Raw genomic sequence first — 11429 nt, 5'->3', positions numbered from 1 at the left:
TGCTGAGATCTGATGGTATAAAATATATATAACCGTGTTTTAAACCCAGTGGTTGACAAAATCATGTGTTTTTATTAATTTTTTGTTTTGAAGCATGCACTATAATGTGTATAAAGTAAAGGTCTAGTACTGTATAAGTGCTTGTTGAGTGGTAGGTGAGGATATGGTGTGCAGATGTCAGTCTGCTAACTCGAATATCTCTAAAATGAGTTGAATTGCGTCTCATTGGGTATAGCCTGAATGTAACTGTTTAATTTGCAGATGTTCATGTGGGACTTTGAAAATGGCCCATTTAATGAGCCATCATATCCATAACAGATCTGCAGCCCCACCAAACCTGAGCCTCGTGTGATGGTTCCTCTGTGCTTGCAGGCCTCCAGAGGTTCTCAGTATAGAATGTAGGTCAGTGTCTCCGGAGAGTTAAGAGGCTCCACAAGTGATATGCTGAGATCTTGATTTAAGTACTCTACATTTGAAGTCATTACTCAGACACTATGTGACATCAATTTTGGTTTTGTTATTTTAGTCATGGATATAGCTTGTATTATATGATTTTGGATTAGTATCATTTGACAGAAACACATCACCTACCCTTCATTAGTTTGAACTACTTTTACTGTTACATGTCAATTTGTCATAATATTCTAAAGTTTGACAAAATCTAAGAATTTAGTTACAAAAACGCTAAAACTGGTAAGAAGCACAGCTGAATAGTCATGAATTAAATATTTGATGTTGGCGCTTTTAAGTAGGCGTGTCACAAAGCTAAATGAGCCGCCCATTCGAGATGCGCATTCGTGATTGGTTAATGCTAATCCGATCAGCAACCAACAGTGAATACGATTGGTGGATACGGTTTCCCATGGTGACTGACACGATCTCGCATGGTGACCGACAAGGCACTACATTCGTTGCTTGCTGCTTGCTGCTGCTGCTAGTCCGTAAACAAGCAGTCTGATGCTGCAAAACATGCTTATAAAAAACTAAATTAATAGTGTTTGATGTAGACTGTCGGAGTGACGGATTCGAGGGCAACATTGAAAGGTAAATGCATTTTGAGAGATACGAGGTTTTTCTGTATGAGTTTTGAGACCCCCCCCCCCCCCAAGCTAACTTGCTAAATGCTAACCTGTGCTACATCACCTGCTAGTATATGTACTGTATATATGTAATAGTATCTTTTTATTACATCAGTAACTTATATCAGTCGTTTCTTATTCTCTCTGTATTGGCATTGAGTTTTAAGTTCGCACGTTAAGATGTTGGATGGTTTCTTGTTGGATGTGCTCAAATATTGTCGATGCAGACATATTTATTAGATGACAGCGTTTGTTATTGGTCGTTATATATCGACCATTTATGGGTTCTTTGGTTAAAGTCAACGGTCTGTGAAAGTTTACCTTTGGTATCTTGTATTTGATACCGTTATGTGCTTTATAAAACCACGAAGGCCTTAATCTGATGTTGACAGATGTATCCTGCAGCATTTTGGCAGTTCATTCAATATTGTGTGTTTATTTCATCATGTGTTTTGGCCATCTGCAGTCATCTAAGCTCATACAGATGAATGTCTTTTCAGCTCAGTGCTGCCAGACATATTTATCAGTGTCTACAATCTGGAAAAATATTGCAGACTGTGCCTGATACTGCTGTAGTTTTAATGAAATGTAATCATATAAATTGTCTCTGCTCTCTGTTTTTATTGCAGTGAAAGCACCAGGACTCTCCCGTCAGGTATATTTGACTGTCAGAACTGGCTGAGATGGATGAGCAGAGTGTTGAGGTATGTTTACAGTGTGCTGTGTATGTTTTATGCAAACAAGCATCAAGTTGCCTTCTGTTTATAGACAAAAAACTTGATGTGGAACATTACTTTTAACCTTTACCCAAACGGAAAAATTTGTCAATGTTAACTCACCTTCATGTCATTTAAATGTGAATAGCTTTCCTTCTTCCATGGAACACAAAAGGTGAATTTATGAATATCTTAATAGGGATATTCTAAACGTGCTTGTCATAATAATAAAAGAGATTCAGGACTCCCTAATAAAGGACTCCCTAAAATAAAGATCTTGAAAGTTGTTATCCATAAGATTTGTGTGCTATATTACAAGTTTGAAGCACACAAGAAAATAAAGGGTGAGTAAATGAAAACAGAATTTTCATTTTTGGCTGAACTGTCTTTTTAAAGGAGTAGTTCACCCAAGAAAAAAAAATTTGCTGAAAATTCACTCACCTTCAGGCTTTCTAAGATTTAGATGAATTTCTTTCTTCTTCAGAACAGATTTGGAGAAATGTAGAATTACATCACTTGCTCATCAATGGATCCTATGCAGTGAATGGGTGCCGTCAGAATGAGAGTCCAAACAGCTGATGAAAACATCACAATAATCCACAAGTAGTACATCAATTAATGTATTGTGAAGTGAAAAGCTGCATGTTTGAAATAAACAAATCCATCAAGATGTTTTTAACTTCAGACTGTTGCTTCCAGATAAAATAGGAGTCCTTTATCCATAATATTGCTTTCTCCAGTGAAAAAGTCATTTCATCTGAATGAGGACTGAAATATGCACAGATCACTTGAGATTAATTGATTATTTTGGCCAGAAGTGATGGATTTAAGTTAAAGTCTTAATGTTGGATTTGTTTCTTACAAACATGCAGCTTTTCGCTTTACCAGATTATAAATTCGTTATTAATTCAAGATCATTCATTGAATTGTGTGGATTAATGTGATGTTTTTATCAGATGTTTGGACTCATTCTGACATCACCCATTCACTGCAGAGGATCCTTTAATGAGCAAGCGATGTAATGCTAAATTTCTCCAAATCTGTTCCAGTGAAGATATTTTCAGCAAATGTATATTTTTGGGTGAACTATTCCTTTAAGAACATAAACTGTTTGATTATATTATAGTAAATAGTCTCAATGTTAAGTAATGTGTTCATGTATCAACTAATAAGCTCATTATATGTTGCTTAAAAGTTGACAGAATGCTTTCCTTCTCAAGTTTGTCTGAATTGCCTCTTCACTTGCGTCCCCCTTCAGAGTATAGCGGAAGTCTTCCGCTGCTTCATTTGCATGGAAAAGCTGCGTGATGCCCGTCTCTGCCCTCACTGTTCCAAACTGTGCTGTTTCAGCTGCATACGGGTGCGCAAACACATGCACTCATTAACAACATTATGATCATGCTACACATCCTAGAGGAGCTCACAGTGTCTGTCTAATTAATCAACGCTCCCTCTGCTCGCTTTGTGTCAGCTTGACAGGACATGACTAAATTCATATGTACAGTGGGTATAGAAAAGAATCACCCCCCTTTAAAATAATCACATTTTGTTGCTTTGCAGCCTGAAATGAAGACAGACACAGTTTTTGTTTTATCCTGCTGTATTTACTGACACAAGGGGGTGATCCTTTTTCCAACTCAGTGATTCTGCGTTTTATATATTTTTTCTGACATGTTGGTGCTATATTTTTCACTTGGATGTTATAAGTTGCACTGAGTAAACACAGCTGGATAAAACCAAAAACTGTGTCCATCTTCATTTCAGGCTGCAGAGCAACACAGTTTGATTATTTTAAAGGGGGTTGATTATTTTCTATACCTACTGTAGAGGTTTTGGTTTAATAAGATTTATAAAGAATTTTTAAAATTATTATTATCATACACAAATATTATATATGTCACATTTCACTTCAGATCTGACATATATTTCAGTTGTTTTTGCCAAAACACTTTAAGTAATGAGCAGTATAGATGTTTTTTAAATGCTTTCCAAGTGTGCCATGTTGGGAAGAATCCTACTAATAAAACACTTAATGTATTTTAATAATTGACCTCTTATTGATTCGAAGGATAAGCCAAGACCGCATGTATAAATTGGTAAATTTCGTTCTTCTGTTTTCTTCCTGGCAGCGATGGCTGACTGAACAGAGAGCTCAATGTCCCCACTGTCGGTAAGTTCTGAGGTTCAACTTCAAATGATGTTACTACAGTCTCTGCAGTAAATCTAGAGGATTAAGTATTGATTTTTCTATTGTTAGTGTTCACAGAATGAGATCATTCCGGGGAAGCACTGATTAGTTACATTAAGGAAACCGCATCCAAAAAACTTCAGACACCTAGACCAGAGCCACCTGATATTTGGCAACAGAGACACACACACACATAATTGCCAAAGCAGTTTGAAGTGTGTTCAAACCAGAGCTTTATAATTAAAGCTCAAACACAAAGACTCCTTTATCTAGAGTGCTGGAACAGATTCATCCCTGATACCTTACTCTCTTTTAGTTGATCTAAAAATATTAAAATGTTATACAAACGTTACAGAAGTTTTATAGAATCAACTTTAATCCAGCTTGCAACAATACACATCTCATTCCTCTGTCCTCTCTCTCTATATATATAAAAAAAAGTAGTAATAGCAAAAATGTTTATGGTCCTTTTGGTTAATCAAACTTCTGTTGTATTCAGAGCTCCGCTTCAGCTGAGGGAACTGGTCAACTGTCGCTGGGCAGAGGAAGTGACTCAACAACTGGACACACTGCAGCTCTGCAACCTCACAAAACATGAGGAGAACGACAAAGACAAGTGAGCAATACACTTCTTTACACTGAATATTAAATCATATTTATATCATGGCTTTTCATACTTTTGAAGATTGCAACAATGAAATCTATACATTAGAAAGCATTTTACATTAGAAAGCATTTTTATTTTTTTGAAAAATAGGCATGGTATAATGTTTTCATATAGAAAAAAAATATACGCCATGGCTTATATTTGGATTTCATGTTCTTGGATGACTAAGTGACCAATTAGTGTGGAGTTAATACTGACTGTCAATGATTCTCTCCTCACTCTGCCATTCTCTTACCCTAACAGGTGTGAGAACCATCATGAGAAGTTGAGTGTGTTCTGCTGGACTTGTAAGAAGTGCATCTGTCACCAGTGCGCTCTGTGGGGTGGCATGGTATGCAATTCTGAATTCAAAACATATTAGTCAGGCTGGTGGATTGCATATACAATGTCATTTTACTCAGATCCAATTGTGTTGTGATAAAACATGACTGGTCACACATCAGTGCAAATGATCAATGAATAATACTGTGCCTAATGTGAATGAATTTCAGTTTGTTTCAAACCGGAACTTGCTTATCTCCTTCTCCTCTCCACAGCATGGAGGTCATACGTTCAAACCCCTGGCCGAGATCTATGAGCAGCATGTGACAAAGGTGAATGAGGAGGTGGCCAAGTTGCGGCGCCGGCTAATGGAGCTGATTAGTCTGGTTCAAGAAGTGGTAAGCACCCTCTTTTCTCATTCACGCCCACACGGAGCCATTTAGATGTGTTCTGAGTTGACCGTTTGTGATGGATGCTAGTTTACCAGCTACAAATCCCTTTTAGATGGAACTGCTAATAACAAATCAAATGTTATCTAATTACATGTATTCCTGGTTTGACAAGTGCTTTTGAAGGCGTTTTACATAATGTAGAACGCCAGGACTTCAAGAACCCCACACAAATCCATCAGCTACTGTTTATAGCTCACTTTTGAATCCTGTGTCAGGTGATTGTCCTATAGAGGGCGCCACAGCACAAAACAAATTTACATTACATGGACAAATACATCTAATGGAAAATCTTCCTAGATTAATGCCGATGGTTTTGACATTAAATGTTCAGCTAGTACAATATTGTTCAAAAGTTTGGGGTTCGGTAAGATTTTAATGTTTTTGAAAGATGTCTCTTATACTCACCTGGCTGTATTTGTTTGATCAAAAATACAGTAAAAAAATAGTTCTATTTTAAAATATTACGATTTTAAAAAAATTATATGCTTTGTCATATAATATACATTTTGGAAGTTTTAAGAGCTATAACTTTGCAGTTTATGTGCTTTTAGGAGAAGAATGTTGAGGCGGTGCGTGGGGCAAAGGATGAGAGGGTAAGGGAAATCCGGAATGCTGTGGAAATGATGATTGCTCGGCTTGATAATCAGCTCAAGAACAAACTCATCACACTTATGGGTACAAACATGCTTTTGTTATGACAATTTTCATGTAATCTGATATTTGAGGTAATATTGGTCTAATGTAGAGTTGCTGCACCCACAGGACAGAAGACCTCTCTGACACAGGAGACAGAACTGCTGGAGTCTCTGCTTCAGGAAGTGGAACACCAGGTGTGTGGATCTGGTGTAGCAGTAAAATAAAGCAGACATGGAAGGGAGTTCTTGAGACTACACTGAAAATATGCTATTCAAATACTACAATTAAAACCTAAAAAACAAATATGCAGGATAATAATTTCAGATGTTTGTAGCATTTTTGATTTGTGACCAGTGTGTTTTCACCCCACAGCTGCGTTTGTGCAGTAAGAGCGAGCTGATCTCCAAGAGTCCAGAGATCCTGCTCATGTTCCAGCAGGTTCACAGGAAACCAATGCAGTCTTTTGTCACCACTCCTGTCCCACCTGACTTCACCAGGTACACAAACTTAGACACTATACCGTTATATTGCTGCTTCACACAGAGACGAGATCTCCGTAAGCTTGAACTTTGGTGCTCTCTGTGGCAGTCTGTGAATAATGAATAAACATGCACACCTGTAAAAACAACTCTAGGCTTATAAAGCCATTCAATCATGATGTCAATCTGTAGGCCAATATGGTATGCTACTTCTCCAGTGAAATTTTAGAATAGCACTTCTTTATTAATGAGTGAAATGAAGTTTGCAGTGAACTTTTTTCTTTTAGAGACTTGTCTATTTCGATACGCAAGATAAATTGCACACAGTCATATCTCATTTGTTCTCAGTGAGCTGGTCCCTGCCTATGACTCGAGCACTTTTGTTTTGGCAAACTTCAGGTAATGACACTCCCTTTGTCTTTCTTATTAATTTATATCTTAAATGGTGCATTAGTTTTCTTGCGTGACTTGAATTGGTGTTGTCTCATTGCCTTAAGTACTCTGCGGCAGAGAGCCGACCCCGTCTACAGCCCCCCGCTCCAGATATCAGGCCTGTGCTGGAGGTTGAAGGTTTATCCTGTAAGTTTGTCACCTGTAACATAATGGCAAATTGAAATTCACAAACTCTTCATATTCGCAAACAGAGGTTGTTGTTGCGTTTTAGGATGGCAATGGTGTCGTTCGAGGAAACTATCTCTCAGTTTTTCTGGAATTGTCGGCAGGGCTCCCAGAGACGTCCAAGTAGGCTGCACTCGCTGCTCTTATCCTGTCATCCTGCTGTGCTGTGTCACAAATAATGTTTTTGATGGCAAACTGGTTGCATATCTTCCAGGTATGAATACAGGGTGGAGATGGTCCATCAGGCCTCCAGTGACCCCACCAAAAACATAATTCGAGAGTTTGCATCGGACTTTGAGGTGGGCGAGTGCTGGGGGTATAACAGGTTCTTCAGGTTGGACCTTCTCGCCAGTGAGGGCTACTTGAATATGCAGACTGACAATCTTGTGCTCAGGTGTGACATTGCAGCTTTATTTTAGACTATTTTATATCTCAAATAGCACCTTATTACAGCACAGTTATTACAGCCTGTTGACACAGGAAGCGTACTTGTGTTAAAAAAACAGCTTAGATGGAGTGAAGTAGAATTGAACATTGATGTCTCAAGAAGTATGTTTTAAAAGTTTAACTTGTAATTAAACGATGTGTAGTAAATGCCCCAAAAAATAATGTAAAAAATGGTGAGAAATACGTCATATACTATCCAGGGATGTATCCAGTATAGGCTGTCTTGTTCATTTCTCATGCTCTGCTTTTTCTATTAATCTCGCAGGTATCAAGTGCGATCACCAACGTTTTTTCAGAAGTGTAGAGATCAATATTGGTATATAACTCAGCTGGAGTCAGCCCAGTCCAGCTACATTCAACAGATCAACAACCTAAAAGAGGTTAGTGTTAAAGATGCTGCTATGTGTTTTTTTGTCACCCTCAATACATCCTTGTTAGGATCTGGTTAGAAAAAACTGTTTTGTTTTGAACTTTAACATCATTTTTAATGTCTTCTTCCTTCTATATGGACTGAAGCGTGTGTATTTATGAAAGCTTTTGCTATTCGTGTGATAGTCATTCTGTAACATGTAATGCCTGTTGATGTTTTCAAACTTAATTAAGAAACACTTTTTCCAAAGTGTATTAAGTGTTCTATGCTTTTTATATTTTGTCGGATTTCTGTTCAGAGGTTAGCCATAGAACTGTTCCGGCGGCAGAAGTCGAGGAGTTCCTCTCCACCTGATCGGCGGCTCTGCCCCACGACTTCCTCTGGGAGAGACTCCCGTCAGGGAAAGAGCTCCGTACTGGAGGAAAGGAGTCAGGCAGCCTCAGCGGAGACTAAGGAAGATGAGGATGAAGAGAAGACCCAGCATGATGACTCTAATGTAAGGCCTGCGAGAGCAGCATAGTGACATTCATAGCTATTTTGTCTTATTGCAATAAAATCTTCAGCTTTTTCTTGTTCCCTTTGAGAACAAGAAAAGTTCCGTTTTTTTTACACCCCTAAGATATTATCCATCATTTCATCATAGCCGCATCGTGAACATCTTTTACATACACACTCTTACATCATCATCTGCTTTTAGGCATATGACATTCAAATCAGATTACGCTCATTGTGATCTCTAAAGTAAACAAGCCTACATGTAAAGTAGTCAACCTGAAGCCCTGACAGCCACGTTACTTGAATCATTTTCATACTTGAAGCTATTTGATGTTATATTACGCACATTAGGATCAGTTTGATGATAATGTGTTGATGCACTGTTAGGAGTTGTCTGACGGGGATCTGGAGGTGGACTGTCTAATTGGAGATGAAGATGTCAATCCTCTGGACGGTAGTAGCACTTCTGGGAGCTCCACAGCCACCAGTAACACAGAGGAGAATGACGTTGACGAAGAGACCATGTACGTACAAGATTTAAAGTACAGCTTAGGTAAAATTTCAGAATGTGCTTTTGAAGCAGAACCACTTGAGGCCCACTGTTATAGTCATTTTATCATGGTTAAGGGATGTTAGGAGTATAGTTCACCAGTGTAGTTAAAAAAATGTCACAATTTTCTTACTGTTATGACGTTTCAAAATATTTCAGTCTTTAATGTACACAAAGCTATTGTATTGTTTTAGAAGGCCCGTGATAGTTGTTAAAAATCATATGGACCAATCATTTGCTTTTTTCATTTCTTTTTGAAATGATAGTCTTGATAGACTCTGTTAAGTTTCTTTCCTTATATGAAAAAATGCAGCTTGGAGATTTTTATTTGAAAGAAAGAAACTGAAACTAATTTATAACTACATGAGGGTGAATAAATAATGACAGAATTTTTTTCAGCTAAACTATTTATTTTAACCCAGGCAAAATCACTGCAATGATTAACAGTTGTAAAGCAAACCTATCTGAATGAGCCAAGCCATTAATAATAATTATAGTATTTTTTTACCATACTTGTTGGAAGACAGCATATGATGGAGGTCACAAGCGTCATTGCGGTATATAGATAATGTAGATCTTTTGAAAGTGTTTCTGGCAAAATCGTGATCAGCTCTAATAGTGCTTTTCTTTTTTTTCCTCATGGTGTGGTAAATACTAGTGTACTAAGATTATTGCATAAGAGGTGGTGCTTTGTGTGCCATAGGGTAACAGCTGTATCCTCCCCCTGGCTGGAAAACACAGTTTAATTAGGGCTGCTACCACATTTGTGACAGGCTTTCCCCTCGTACTCTGTGTTTAACCAGAGAAGAGCTGTTCTTTCTGTCCTATTCTATCACGATCTGAGAGAATGAGCACCATTGGCAGGTTTGATTTGTGTAGGCTCTGTGAGAGCACTCGTGTTTCTGTAGTGAAGTGTTGGAGTCAGAACCTCACATGTTTCTGCTCATGTTGCCGGCTACCGCCCGCTCAAACAGCTCTCAAACACACACACTGCTCCAACCAGATGAGACGAATGAGTCATCATAGCCTCTGCCTCCTGCTTACAAATGCTCGTTCTCACAGTCTCTGTCTTTTCCAATGTGCACACACACAAACACACACGTGCACACTTGTTCTCAGGCCCACGCACATTCTCTCACACCTTTGACTCTGTTTGCTGGAGTGCTTTGTGTGAGCTCCTCGTGTTGGCTTTGTAAAGGTGCCCATGCACTTACCGTTACCCAGATGTCAGAAGTGCCACTTAATCAGGATAAAGTAAGGGAAAGAGGGAATTATGTGGCGTTAGGTTCTGTTTACGACTGGTATTATCATCTCAAATGGGTTTCTTGAGATTATGTATGGATTTGACTGAGTTTGAACTTTTGTTAAGAACAAAGGAAGTCGACTTTGATTGTGTTACAGAGACATGGGCACATGGAAATATCCCAGATGAAATCCTGGATATTGAAGGCTATGAACTCGTGGAGATCATGTGGCAGAGGTCTTAAACAGTTTTTTTTTTTTCTTTGCTGAGGCTTGGACTAGGAACCAACAGAAACGCATGAACTGTGTAGTACAGGACAGATAAAACAAGCCCTTCTAAGATTAGACACACAGGAAGCAAGTGGCCCCGATGATATACCTCCTAGGTTTCTTATTTCTAATCTTTTTTATGGTCCAGACAGTATGAATATCACTTACATCAAACTGATCAGAAAAACACAAAATGTCCTTACCATGTTAAGCCCCAAACCTTAACCAACCCTACATAGGAAAAAAAACAAAAAAAACACGGATGTATAATATTCTCTCATAATTAGCATTCAGTGATGTTCTAAAATAGACATTTCTTAAGTATGATCAGAGTCTGTCTAGACTCTAGAGTATGCAAATATGCTGTTGGTAGGTTGCACAAAAAAGAAAGCAGCTTTACCAGAAAGCATGCAGAAGAGAGCACAATGAATTATTGAGAGATTTACATCAGTACATCTACCTGATTTACAAGGTCGGAGAGAGCAAGCCACCATTAAATTAATGCAAGAGATGGCTCAGAATGATCATCCACTTCATGATCTTTTTCCATCAACCAGCGGTGAAAAAACTGCTCGGCTTCTTAGGAAGCAAAATAATTTGACATTATTCAAAGCAAGGAAAAAATCAATTAATTATGAATAAATTATTATATTATAATAATAGAATTTGGATGATTAGGGTCCTTTGTGCAATTGCACTTTTGTTTCCTACTTTTATTGTATGTGTATGTATGAATGTATGGATAAGTGTGCATATGTGTATATTTTTTTAATTATTATTTGGTGTAGTAGTATTTGTTTTGAATTATCTGTTTTTATATTTCTTGAGAATTTTGTATTTGTTTTTTCTTGGAATTTTATCTTTTGATGTACTTTCTGCAATAATTCTATCTTAGTATTGCTAAGCAGAAAACTAAATACATTTCAAACTTCAAAATAAAAAAAACATTATTATTATTA

At 37.8% G+C, this 11429-nt stretch overlaps 1 protein-coding gene across 2 annotated transcripts in view; it reads left to right on the top strand.

Moving 5' to 3' along the window:
• The first annotated feature begins 837 nt into the window (after positions 1–837).
• The window catches only part of LOC107577452 (E3 ubiquitin-protein ligase TRIM37-like), a 42005-nt gene continuing 31413 nt past the window's right edge, over positions 838–11429 (top strand). Inside the window, exons 1-17 of one of the 2 annotated variants that reach the window (XM_016263535.1) lie at positions 838–1044; positions 1709–1783; positions 3054–3155; positions 3925–3965; positions 4483–4599; positions 4894–4981; positions 5187–5309; positions 5915–6038; positions 6126–6193; positions 6372–6496; positions 6827–6877; positions 6976–7057; positions 7143–7219; positions 7311–7490; positions 7809–7923; positions 8212–8409; positions 8796–8911. In XM_016263535.1, the coding sequence (XP_016119021.1) occupies positions 1763–1783; positions 3054–3155; positions 3925–3965; positions 4483–4599; positions 4894–4981; positions 5187–5309; positions 5915–6038; positions 6126–6193; positions 6372–6496; positions 6827–6877; positions 6976–7057; positions 7143–7219; positions 7311–7490; positions 7809–7923; positions 8212–8409; positions 8796–8911 (1628 nt within the window). In that variant the 5' untranslated portion in view covers positions 838–1044; positions 1709–1762. The remainder of the gene's footprint in view (positions 1045–1708; positions 1784–3053; positions 3156–3924; positions 3966–4482; positions 4600–4893; positions 4982–5186; positions 5310–5914; positions 6039–6125; positions 6194–6371; positions 6497–6826; positions 6878–6975; positions 7058–7142; positions 7220–7310; positions 7491–7808; positions 7924–8211; positions 8410–8795; positions 8912–11429) is intronic. The other variant, XM_016263529.1, reaches the window with a different exon arrangement.

This window comes from Sinocyclocheilus grahami, unplaced genomic scaffold (genome assembly GCF_001515645.1).
Source record: "Sinocyclocheilus grahami isolate Dianchi unplaced genomic scaffold, SAMN03320097.WGS_v1.1 scaffold32.1, whole genome shotgun sequence".
Lineage (NCBI taxonomy): Eukaryota > Metazoa > Chordata > Actinopteri > Cypriniformes > Cyprinidae > Sinocyclocheilus > Sinocyclocheilus grahami.
The sequence above is the reverse complement of the archived record's forward strand: the minus strand, read 5'-3'. Positions and strand labels throughout refer to the sequence as shown.